The 12,859-nt window shown below is 47.7% G+C and overlaps 1 protein-coding gene across 1 annotated transcript in view; it reads left to right on the forward strand.

The window, feature by feature from the left end:
- The first annotated feature begins 634 nt into the window (after positions 1-634).
- Positions 635-12,859, forward strand: part of TOX2 (TOX high mobility group box family member 2) — a 220,999-nt gene continuing 208,774 nt past the window's right edge. Inside the window, exons 1-2 of the mRNA XM_015596897.2 lie at positions 635-692; positions 3,545-3,720. Coding sequence (XP_015452383.1) covers positions 635-692; positions 3,545-3,720 — 234 coding nt within the window. The remainder of the gene's footprint in view (positions 693-3,544; positions 3,721-12,859) is intronic.

A 12,859-nucleotide genomic window follows, 5' to 3' on the forward strand; every position in this document is an offset into this window, starting at 1 on the left:
GTGGAGGGAGAGAATGGTCGGTGCTTGGGTCAACCTCAGTTTCCCCAGTTGTTCCTGGGTGGGGTGGTTATGCGGGTTAGATGGGAAACACGCAAGCCGCAGAGCATTCGCGAGTTCCCACCAGGAGCCCTCTCATTCTTGGCCCCGGCATCCTTATCTGCACCGGGAACGTCCAGCTTTTATCTTTTCTGGATGAGAGCGCTGGTGTTAACCACGTTCCTTTGTAGGGACTCCGCACTGGGGATTGCCCAGATGTGACGTTTGGGTCCTTGGAGTCGCCCTGGGAGGGGTCAGGTCGTGCCTAGCTCATCCTGAAGCTCGGTATGTACCCAACCCGAGGTATGTGTGATGTTCGATAGTGTTTCGATAGATAGTTTTTATGTGAATAGTTACCCACACGCTTTAACGAATATTAGCAGGGCTGATCATAAACACATGGGACAACTGTATGGGACAGAAGTCAACCAATCAGAATGGATGGTGGCAGTAGACCATGTGGCTGTCTCCAGATGCCCATTTTTGGGTAGAAACTGAGCAGCCCTGTTTTCCTCACCTGCCTGCTAACTGGGGTGCTAATGGTGGCCCCAGAGTAGGTTCATGTTGTGTTCACCACACTACAGATGTTGAGGGCGGCATGATCACCACAGACTTTCTTGAAGATTTGACCTTCAGTCATGGGGGCCCAGAGGAAGGTAGGTTGGAAGGAAGGAGGGTTGGGGTGTGGTGGGAGACCCACTACTTAGAGCCGGACCACCTGGCGGGCCCCTTCTTATCAGCATGTTTCTGGGGCATTTATCCAGTCAAGGCCCCTGGCCCTGCCTGGTTGTCTTATCAGTAGGCCAAGGGCCCTGTCTAGCATCCTAGAGCTCAGTGTCACGTCCCTTATTTTTAGCTGTGCATTTGTATTTCTTCTTCTTCTTTTTTTTTAAAAAAAATTTTCATTGCATTTTTATTATGATATAAAATACAGAAAAAAAATGCATAAAACTCATATATACAGGTTAACATATATGATTGTAACTCCTTCTCAGGTTCAGGAGAATGGGGGTCCCAGGGACCCCCACTGTCCCCCCAGAGATAACCCCTACCTCGACTTTTATAATAATAAGTTTTGTGTTGTTCTTGATAGTTCCACCACTGGGCAAGCCACTGTTCATTTTCGTTGGTAAAATTGTGATCTTTTTGATTTTTAAACATTTGATAATTCTTTTTATTTCCCTCCTCCATGTCTCCCCCCCTCCCTCCCCATTCCCTATTGATAGCAAGTGAAACTGTTTGTTCATCCACATCTGCTGTGGGGATTCAAGTTTCTATTTACAAAATGAGTCATTTTGCATAAATATATTTAGGAAAAAAATTAAATAATGGTTCAGGTAGTATATGAAATGAGCAAGGCGAAGGTGTTACCCAAAGAACTGGAGTTTGGGAACCACGGGTTCTGTTCCATTTACGAAAAGAAAAAAGTCCTGGAGAGGTCATTGGAGAGTCAGGGACCAGAACTCAGGTGCTGGGCCCCCAGGCAGACCCGGCCACAAGATGTCACTGGCCTTGGGAGGCACCTGCCACCGGTATGCTTTGGGAAGCCCACAGCTGCAGCACCGCCATGACCACCAGGGGGCAGCACTGCCCTAGGTTCTGATGCCCTCACAGCTTCACCAGCGGGAGGCTGGTGGGGGTGGAGGGCTGAGCCGCTTACCCCCGGGCTCTGGATTCGTCTGGATTTACCCTCGTCTAGGGGTCCTCAAATGGAGGTCTGGGACCCACTGCCTTCAAAATTACCTGGGACCTTGTCGACAGTGTAGATTTTGGGGTCCTTCTGGACCCACTGAATCAGTACCTCTGAAGCTCCAGGTCTGTGGGGTTGGGGGTGTGGAGGTTTGGACAGCAAGGTTACCCCGTGGTGAGTTTTGAGAACTGCTCTAGGGAGGTGAGCAGTCTTCCTAGGTCAGAGAGAGGGAGAGGGATAGGAAGAGGGAGAGGAGGAGGGGCAGGGGAGCGGGGCAGAAGGACAGAGGCAGGGGGAAGGAGGGAGGGAAGGAGGTAAAGAGAGAGAGAGAGCAGATTATCACATACAGAACAAGTGGGACTGACAGGTCTTGGGTTTACGTTACGGCCCCACCTCTTACTTGGATAGGTGGCAAATTTTGCTTGTTTTTAGCATTTCTCTCCAGCTCATCATTCACCCATCCATCCATCCATTATCCATCATCATCCATCCACTACCTATCTACCTTTCATCCACCCTCTGCCCATCTATCCACCATCCATCCAACATACAGTAACTAAACTTACTTTGTGTCCTTTTTAGGTTTGGGGATGTGATGATGGACAAGGAAGACATCATCCCTGCCTTCCTTGGAGTTCATGCTTTTGTAGGGGAGCCAGACAATAGCAAATAACCCCATACAAATGAAATTACAAATTGTAATAACTGCTTTAAAGGTGGAGGACTATAGGGTGCTATGTGAGCGAAGACCTACTAGAGGAAGGTGTGGGATCGTGCGAGGACTTCTTCCCTTAGGAGATTACATTTGAATTGAGAGCTGAAGGGTGAGTAGGAGTTAACCAGGCAGAGTCAGGGGTGAGAGTATTTCAGGTAGAAGAGTCTGCGTGTGCAAAGGCCCTGAGGTGGGAATGAGCTCACTGTCTTTGAGGACATGCAAGAAGGCAGCGTGGCTGGAATGCAGGGAGAAAGGGGCAGTGGCTGGACCTGGGGTTCGGACTGTAGGCAGGGACCGGGACCTTCAGGTTCTCAAATTTTTTCATCTTCAAAACGGGGCAGTATGGTTTGTCTTGCAAACAAGATTAAGTGTAATGAGTCCAAAATATCTAGTATAGTGCTGAGTGCCGAGTACACGGTTGGAGTCAAGAACTGTGAATGAGTGTGGGAGGAGGGCGCCTGGGTGGGAGGCACAACCTGGTCAAAGAGTGAGCCGGGGGAAGCACCCAGCAGGTGCCAGGACCAGAGCTGCTGTCTCAGTGGACTTCACGGACCAGCTGAGAAGCATATTTTGATCATGGTGAAAATTACCGTTGGCATCACTCTCTTGTTGAAAACAGTGAAATTGGAGAACATACTGTTGTCTTTAACTAGGCCAAGATGACTAATTATTAGACTCATTTTCTAAAGGTTACCATATGCAGACACGCGATTAGATGGAGAGAGGAGAGTGTGGAAACCTGATTCATTCTGAAACCCCAATACGTGTAATGCGTGCAGGGTTTCTGAGCATAATGACTGTGAACATTCGGTTTAACTCAGCTGTCACCCCAGGCGTGATACAAAATGAAATGTTTTGCATCAGCTCCACAGAGCATCTTGTGCAGCTCGTGGCAGTGCTGCGGGAAGGGGGGGCGGGTTGGGGGGCGGGAACCTCTGCCACATTGTCAAAGGTGTGAACGTGGGAGCTAGTAGCGGAGGGAGGAAGGGAGCCCCAGACTCTGAGTCCTCGCTACAGCTCGGACACTTAGTGACTGCGTGGCCTTGGCGACCCCCCTCCTGTCTTTGGGCCTTCGTTTCCCTATCTGGGCAAAAATGGGCCAGACGTGGTGATCCGTAAGGGCCTTTCCAGTTCTGTTGGTGGTACCTTTACGGATGGTGTGGTCTTGGACGTCACCTTCACCTTTCTGGGCTTCAGTTTCTTTCTGATCATTTTGCAGTTCCCTGAGAAGTTTGGTACCTTTGACTCCCCGGCAGATTTATCCCTCCTTCGAAGTCCAGTGACTCTAAGCAACCCAGTCCAGACTCCACTGAGAACAAGTGATTCTCGTTCCTTCCCTGTGGGTCAGTGGTTTAATCTGGGAGTGTGGAGTCCCCTGGGGCGTCTTCCATCTGGGGTTGCACAGGTCCAGCGGGGTCCAATCTGGGGATGTACCAGTCCACTGGGGTCTAATACTCACAGACTCAAGGGGACTCTGAAAGGGCTTGAAACCCTTCAGGTACCACTTCCTGGGACTAGCAAGGGAACATTTATGAAGCCAGTGTCAGGGCTAAACGTGGCCTGAGGCTGGGTGCCAAGCGCAGCGCTGGGCACTTGGATAAGCATGATCTCATAGCCTTGTCACACGGCTCATGTGAGGTACGTATCATTATTCATACCTCTGAGGGGAGAGGGGCTAAGTAATTTTCCCAAGCCACACAGTGAGCACGGGGAAGAGGGGGCCATATTTACTCAAGCCTATTTGATTCCAACCCCACCTGGATTTTGGAAACTGATGCCACCATCTCATTTAATCCACCATCTCATTTAACAAAGCCATCCACAGATATCAGGTTTCAGAGGCTTCGTATCAAAGCAGAATGGGGGAGACCTTGATGGTGAGCAGGAAGCCTGGCAATTTCTCCACCCATCCTCCACTTCCCAGCCTGGCACCAGAAGGCAGAGTTGCACTGCCCGTACATAGCCGTGTGAGACTGTCCACTTGCTCCTTCCTGCAGTCAGACTCAGTGGTGCCAGAGCATCACTGAAGTGGGTTATAGTCACCATCAGTCCACTTCACCGGTTGTCCAGGCATCTCATGGTAGTTTTGAAAACACACAATTTTTCCCTTAAATGTTGACCTTAGGGCTCAGCCACACTAGGTCAGGTGTGTCCTCCCAGACTCCTGAGTCCACCGATTGCCATTAGAATATCTAAGTGAGTCAGTGGTTGTGTCTGGACCCAGACCTTGCCTCCAAACAGCGGGATTGCCCGTGGGCCACTTATCCACGTCAGAGATTATAGCACCCTACCTGGTCCTTCTTATCAAAATCAATATGGTACTAAAATTGACCATAAGCCACTATTATCAGCAATATATTTAAGAATATGATGCATCATTTAAAGCCGTATTTAAATATACATGGTTCAACGCAAGTAAAATATTCTTGCTCCAAATAGACTCTAGGGGTGGACCCAAAAGCCCCCAAGCATGCGAATATGATTTTTCAAACTATTTCCCAAATCTGACCACTTTTCACCATTTCTACTTTACCGCATTTGTCTGAGCCACCAGCAAACGACTCGCATTATAGCAACAGCCTCCCTGGCCTTCCTTCTCCGAACTTGTTCACCCTGCACGTTATTCTCCACATGCAGCCGAAGGATCCTGTTAGAAACGTCAGTCAAGTCACGTCCGTCTCTGCTTGCAACCCTTGAGTGGTTTCCCTTTCACTCGGAGTCGAAGCCAAAGTCTTTACAAAGGCTTACATGGCCTGACGGGTCTGTCCTGCCCCCTCGCCGAGCTCATCTCCTTTTGCTCACCTCGTTCCAGCTTCTCTGGTCTTCCTGCTATTCCTCCAAGTGCATTCCTGTCTCAGGGCCTTTGCACTTGCTCTTCTGCCTGGAATACCCATGCATATCGTCTCCTCTCTCACATTTCTGCTCAGCTGATTTGAGCGACACCGTAATTTGATATTCCTTTTCGGAATGTAGCTCTACATCATCACTTTCACGGATGCCGACACTTTTTCTTCACTCCCTCTTCCCTTTAATTACCACCATAAGCAATTGGATTTATTTTGGGGGCCATTTCTTACACAAAAAAGCAAAGTTTCTTCCCTTCTTGGAAGTAGCTGGGGACACGGAAAGACCAAGAGGAAATAACCAGATCCTGTTGAGATGTGATGGGTGGTGGGCTTGGCTCGCTCACTGGCTAAGGGACTCACCCTCGATGCCTTCTATACTTAGCTCTGCAGGATGCATCATTTGAATTAATTCATCAGTAACAATGTATCAAACAAAAATCTCATGTCGTAGTATTTGGGGATGGCTTACAAACAATCAATGATGACTCGATCAATGCCACGGAATCTGTTGGGTTTATCTACTCAATCTCTGCTTAACCTTGGTATCTTCCAGGCATCTGTGGTTCCATCAAATGCCGAAGTTCTCTCTGCTTACTCGTGGTTCTGGAATTGCAGCTCCCAGGTTCTGTCAAATGCTCAGTCCTTCCTTAGGAGAGACACGTTACCAGATGTGGGGCTGTGAGATGGCTGTGTTTGATCTTCCAGTGTTCTTGTGAGCTAAGCTTTTAGCTCTGGCCCCTTTCTCCCTTGATTTCTCTCATATTGTGGACAATGGGAGGTATTGAAAGTTCAGATTTTTTTTTTTTACTTTTCAAACTCATGAAAGATTTCTTCTCTGGCTTCCTTGATATGTGGTCTCCTTTATTCCAGCTGCTTGTATTGAGGACTTCTTGTGTGGACCGTGGCCCTCCATGGGCTACAGGGATGAGCAAGCAGAACTCTTGCCCACTGAAGATGTATAGTCCAGTAGGGGGCTGGGGGACAGGCATGGCAGCACCTATAGAGTAAGGAGAGTGACAGGGAGAGGAGGGGAACTGTGACCATACTTGGGGGGGCAGTCAGGAAAGGACTTAACTGTTTTCATAAAAATAGTGCATATACTTTAATATACAAAAACCCCCAGAAAAGTACAATAAATAAAAACAAAAAGACCCCCTTTCGCCCTCAAAAATCATCATTCGAATTATGTTTCTGTGTGGAGTTTCTAGATGGAGAGGAAGATAGGAACATTTTTGTGAAATGGGAGACTTTTGAAAGAGAAAAAAGTCATTTAGCGTAATTTATCTGACATTAACAGGAAAAGGTAACCAGTGAAGCCAAAGGCATTTCTGAACCTCAAAGAAACATTACATGATCACCAATGCAATTGTTTCTTAAAAGATCCCTCCAAATCTAACAAGAGACTAGGAAAAACATGTGGTTGGAGTCATCGGGTTTTAAAAATCCACATCGTTTATTATAAGCACAATTAACAATGTTATTCTCGGATAAAATCCTTAAATTAATCTGATGATGGATTTTTTGAGACAGCAATGTAAAATTGTCCATTAAATCAAAAGACACAGGCATATTCTGTGAAAAGTCTGTGACTAACTTTTCCATTCCTGTCCTAATCCATTTTTCACAGAGCCATGTACAGTCAGTTTTGAGTTTAGACAAATGCATAGTCACATAGTCACTCCACAATCAATCAAGATGTGAAATGGTTCCATCACTCACCCCAGTTCTCTGGGCCCCTCTGTAGTCAACCCCTCATTCAACACCTGGACCTTGACAATTGCTAATCTGTTTTCTGTACCTACATAGTTTTGCCTTTTCCAGAAAATCATGTAACTCAGGGAAGATAGTCTTAGAAGTTGGGCTTTTTTTTCACTTAGCGTAATGCATTTGAGATTAACCATGTTGCGTATTTCTGTAGTTCACTACTTTTTATTGCTAAATCCATTGTATAGATGTATTACAATTGGGTTTTCTGTTAACCAGTTAAAGGACCTTTGAGTTGCTTTTAGTTTTTAGCAGTTATGAATGAAATTGCTCTAAACAACTGTATTCAGGTTCTCCACTTGGGAGGCACAGGAAAGTCTCAGCTTTCTTTTTTTTTGTGTGGGGGGGGATCAGTTACTATTCATCCATTCATTTTTTATCTTCAGAATTTTGATGACATCTCTGCTGTCATCATTTCTGTTATATTTGTTCCTGAGAGTTTATGTCTTTAAAATATCTGTAGTCTTGTTATATAGTTTTATAGCAGGGAAAAACTGCAGTAAATTTTCTTCTGGTTTTGGGGTTGTTTTCTTCTAGACTGGATTCTTTGCCTGTGGGTGATTTTTTTCTCGGAGCATTGGTCGAAGTGTGTTTGCATGGTCGTCATTTGTTTCTTGTGTCCAGGGATGTCTCTCGGGTATTCTTTTTGGCGTTTGGACTCATTTATTTAGCTGACACAGGTTTGTTTTTCATTCTAAGCCAAAGTGTGAGGCCTGGGTATTTTGTGTTCTGAACATTTTTCCTTTCGCCTGGGGTCCTGGTGGAACGAGGGCAGGAGAGTGGATAAGCTCACACTGTGTGGAGCCCTTAGAAGAAGTACCTGGGGCTGTTCTCTCTCTCACTTCTGAAATTTTGCCAGTATATTATGCTAGGGTCACACCCTCATAGGGAAAAGGATAACTTTTCGTTAGACCATGGGCTGGTTAATATTCATTGGCCCCAGCTTTGTTGGGGAGGGAGAGAGAACAACAAGAAAAGTCACACCAAACATTCTGAAACAAAAAAGTGAAGGTGGCGGGGTGAGCCCTGTGGGGCAGCTGGTGGCCAAGTTAGGCTGGTGCGATGGAGGGCATAGGATGAGGTCTCCAAAGCCTGGAGCATCCCTGGTCTCCTTAATGGTCACCATGAGCAGGTGGGACCAGAGTGGGACGGCCCAGTCTGGAAATGCTGGCAGTGGACAAGTGCCCTTGTGGCCGCTTTTGGGATGTGTTCCAGCATCAGAATCCTATGGTTGAGAAGCTGGAAGGCTCTGAAAGGGTGGCTGAGTCTGACTCCATAATAAGGTCGAGTCCCCGGGAACCATTTATTGACGTTTCTGGGGAGAAATGAGAAGGAATACATCAATTGAATAAGATGATGTTCGTTTATTACATCCATGATGTCTTTCAAGGCTTTGAAAACCACTCTCTTTTGTCTAATTAGTCATTGTGACCACGTCTCCATGGAAACCATTATGTTTGTATAGACACGTGTGCATCCATTAAAGGGACACAGTTACGAAATGTGCACTGTGGATTCAGGGTGGAGTGGTTTTTTACACCACAGCCATCCGGGCTTCTGCAAAAAGTGTCAGAAAACAAGCAGATGGATGTCCCTGTCCACAAAGAGAGACATTCTGGTGTCAGGCCCTGGACCCAGGGGAGTGTGAAACCCAGGAAAACTGAATGCTGATGATCAGGCCGACAGCCCGAAGGGACAGATTCCTCCTCCTCCTATCTCCTTCTTTTCCCTTTTTTTTTTTTCTGAAGCTGTGTCAAAGATTATTTTTAACCCTTGATTTAATGAAGGAACCGATAAGGTGTTAAGAAGTGACTCAGAAGAGAACTAAGAGCACACTAGGTAATTACGCAGGTGGAAATGAGTTGGTTAATAGATGCAAAACTGGCTTCTGCCAAGGGGAATAAAGGAAGTGGGGAGAAGTTTCAGTTTTTCATTAAAAAAAATACATTGAGGGCCGACAAGTGCCCAGTGGCGGGGAGTGAGTGCTGTGACGCAGGGATGGCCAGGCTGGGCCACCTAGGCCTGGGCCATCTGTGAGGGCTGCACACAGAGGAGCAGAAGGCTGTCAGGAGATGAGGCTGGGTAGGTTCCAATCTGCTTGTGTTAGTGTCCCCGGCACCCAACGCAGGCCCAGAAGAAGGTACATGCACTCCTGACCTTGAGGCATGAAGGAATGGATGGCAGGGGACTTCCCGTGAATGGAGTTGGGGCCGACCTCCTAAGGCCCAAGGTTACAGGACACCACCTCTGCCATGGGGCGGGAAACCAGTCCCTCCCAGGTAACCCTTCTTCACTCATTTCTGCCTCAGATCTGAGAGCTGTAAAGGGCTTTTGATCCTGCTGACTCTTTTGTCTGAAGGGTTTCAGGACTACAAAAACCTGGGCTAGCGTCTCAGGTGCGGACCATTAGCACGCGCTACAGCAGTACTACGAGAATGAAGTCCTCAGATGCAAAACAAAACGCTTTTTGAGAAAGCAAAGAGGGGAAAATTTAATGAGAGTGGTACTTGGCTTATCCGGAAACGTCACCTACCTGGACCCAGGGCACAAACGGAAGTGCAGTCATCCCAGATAGCACTGTCTCTAACTCATGCACCGGCAAGCCCTCGTTCATAGCCGTTTTCTCTTGTTTTGCACACAATTCTAATAACCGCGGTGTGTTTTGGCTTCCTAGTCATAGCGCTGTTGGTGTGGCTGTGGCCAGACAGTGATACCAACGAGGGAGCAGCAGAGAGCCTGTCAGTGAGGTCGGGAGCTGGAGAAATACACAGGCAGTTCCAAGATACTGAGATAGGGCACACTGGGGCCATTTAGTGTTGGAGCACAAAGCTCTCCACTCACCCCTGGTCTAGCCCAGCTATTGACCGTGCTTAGTGACAGCCTTGAATCGCCCAGGAAAGAGGTTCCTGACTACAGCAGGAGTTTGGGGGCCATAAAGTGCTGGGTTCAGTTCTCTACTATTTCGGGGCTCCAGGCAACTCTTCTATAGTAATGCCTTCATCTTAGGGTGTTGGGAGGATTAAATGAATTTACAGGGTGCATAGTAAATGCTCATTAAAAATGAGCCGCGATTAGCAGGGAGGTAGGTGCACGGTAGTCAGTTGCATGCCACAACGTGGACAAGCCTCGGAAACATGATGATGGGGGTAAGAAGTCAGGTGCGAAAGGGGACCCACTGTATGGTTCCAGTTACGGAAATCACAAAAAACGGACAAAACTCATCTGTGACATTAGAGGTCAGAACAGTGGTTATGGGAGGTAGCGACTCAAGGAGGCCTTGCCCTTTCTTTTGTAAAACAGAACAGATACAGAAATCCACATGAAAGAGAGGTGCAGCAGGTTAGCGATTATTGTAAAGCGCCCGAGAAGCTGTCCTGTTCAGTCTCCTTCCTGCCTCCAAGTGTTTTGTTTCTTGATCTGGGTGTGGGGGTGCTCGACTTATCAAAAGTCAGCACGCTATGCGCTTATGATAGGTTCACCTTTCAAAACGCCAATGAAAAGTTTTAAATGTCCGCTATGATTATTGTTGTTGTTATTGATATTATTGTATTAACCTCTTTCAGCCTTGAACTCTTCATCTGTGTAATGGGGATGATGGTCCCTTTCTTTACACAATTGCTATTAAGATGCGGTGTTCACGGCACATTCTTTCGCTGGTCCAGCCAACGAATATTTACTGAGCACCTACGGCCCTGGGCACTGTTCTAGGTGCTGGTGAGAAAGCAGACAGTCAAACAGACAAAAATCCTGGGCCTTACCTGCTGGGTAGGAGAGAGAGACATGTTAGGCGTTCACTTAAAAGGATCTATTAAATTCTGACAGTGCCCTCTGGTTTTAAAAACAAAATCCTGTTTGTTTGGTTTGGTTTTAATTTGGCTCCTTAAATAATTAGCTTCACTTGTTATGAAATCTTGTTTAGAACAGTGATACCAGCAAAGGCATATATATATATATAGACCAGCACACATATATATATATATATATATATATATATATATATGCCGCACTGGGAATTTCTGCCTTTTCTAGAATTTCCGAGTACAGTTAAATTGTGAATTAGAACAACCATCCTTCATGAGCTGCAGCGTTGGGGGCTGAGGGATAGATGTCCTGGCAAAGAAATGCCTTCTCCCTCCTGCTTTGAGGAGCTTAGATTTCCAGGCCCTGAACCCTGCAGGCAGGAAAGCGTTAAGAGAGAAATGTGCATTTCTACTGAACAAGAAAATCAACTTAGAAAAGAAATGTGTATTGGAAAATATCTATTTGCCTGCAAAATAATGTAAAAATAATGAGCTCCTATTCCCCTTTGATGTGCAGCGCACGCTTTTAAGGAGAGATTCTGCATTTCTGAGATACTGGGCCTGGCGTGTAATGAAGTGGTTGTTATGGCAACAACTTTCAAAAGCAAGTATTTTCTGAGAGATGTGCTCCACACAGCCAGCGTGAGAGAGGAAAACATGAAAACAGAGACAGGGAGATGAGCTCGACGGAAGGCATCAGATACGGAGAGAGAGCATCCACTCTGTGTCCGAGAAGGAGAGAAATGTGCCCTCCACCCCCACCCCAGCCTGGCTTTGCAGACTGCAGGGGAAGCCAGGCCCCTGCCCTGGAAGGGGTCTCTGTGAGGAATGGGGGGCAGGCCCAGAGAATATCAGGGCTCAGACCGTGTCTCTCAGTTGAGATGTAGCCTGAGACCAGGGGTTTCATCACCAATTCCTCGCCCAGGTCCCCTCCTTCAGGCTAGCCTCCCAGACTCGCCCTCTGCCTCTCCCATCCTTCCATCAGCTTCCTCCTGGCCCCCTGCTCAACAGCACCAAAGGTCCCCCATTCGTTCCAGAGCCCAGACTTCACACTAGCATTCAGGGTCTCCCACCCTCATGTGCCTGGGGGTCCTGCCTAGCTGGTACCTAGTGTGTGCAGACATGGCATCAAGCGCTGGCATTCATCAGATCTTCTCATCTTCACGACAAGTCCAAGGGCCTAGAGCAGTGCCTGGTACAGAGTGGCTGCTCAGTCTCTGTTTGTTGAGTGAATGGATAGTCCTTCTCCGGGGCTATTGCTATCGTCCCCATTCTGCAGATGAGGAAGTTGAAGCTTGGTGACCCTTAGTGACTTGCCCACGCCTGGAGGACAGTGAGCGGTGGAGCTCAGTGTCTCATCCCTCTGCACAGTGCCGCCTCTCAGTAACGCCCTCTTCCCCAGCCTCCTGTCTTTGTTCAGACTGTGTCTCTGGCTGGGGCACCCTCTCCTGTGTGTCCTATAAGGTTTGGCTCAAGGGCCACCTTGACCATGACATCACGAAAAAGCCACCTCTAAACTAGACCCCTGGATGTATCAGGGCCCAGGGACAGGGCCATTGCTACCTGCTGGTGAGTCTGGGCTGGGGCTGCCAGGAACAGAGTTACTTCTGGGGGACTGTGTCTTGTTTACCATTTTCTTTCCCACGCGGTGCCAGGCCCAGGGAAGGCACTAGGTGGCCTTTGGCTGAGTGAAAGAAACTTTGGAATCCAGAAAGTTCTGGAAAATCCTGCTGGGTCAGTCACTAGGCATCTGAGATCTTCTGGTGTGCCCTGGCCAAAGCCTCTTGTGATTGGGAGACTGCTCACATCCAGCCGAAACTCACTCGTGAAGCGACTATGACTGTGTGTGGCACACGTGTGGGTGAACACGTGTGTGCATGGCCTCCCTGGAGGGGGTTTGCTCTAAAAGGGAGTGTGGGGCTACATACGTGCTTATATGGCTGAGGTGAGGGAGATAAGTGTGTGCATGGCCTTGAGGGGATCTGCTCTCTAGAGGGGCGTGTGTCTC

Source organism: Pteropus alecto, unplaced genomic scaffold (genome assembly GCF_000325575.1).
Source record: "Pteropus alecto unplaced genomic scaffold, ASM32557v1 scaffold45, whole genome shotgun sequence".
Classification (NCBI taxonomy): domain Eukaryota; kingdom Metazoa; phylum Chordata; class Mammalia; order Chiroptera; family Pteropodidae; genus Pteropus; species Pteropus alecto.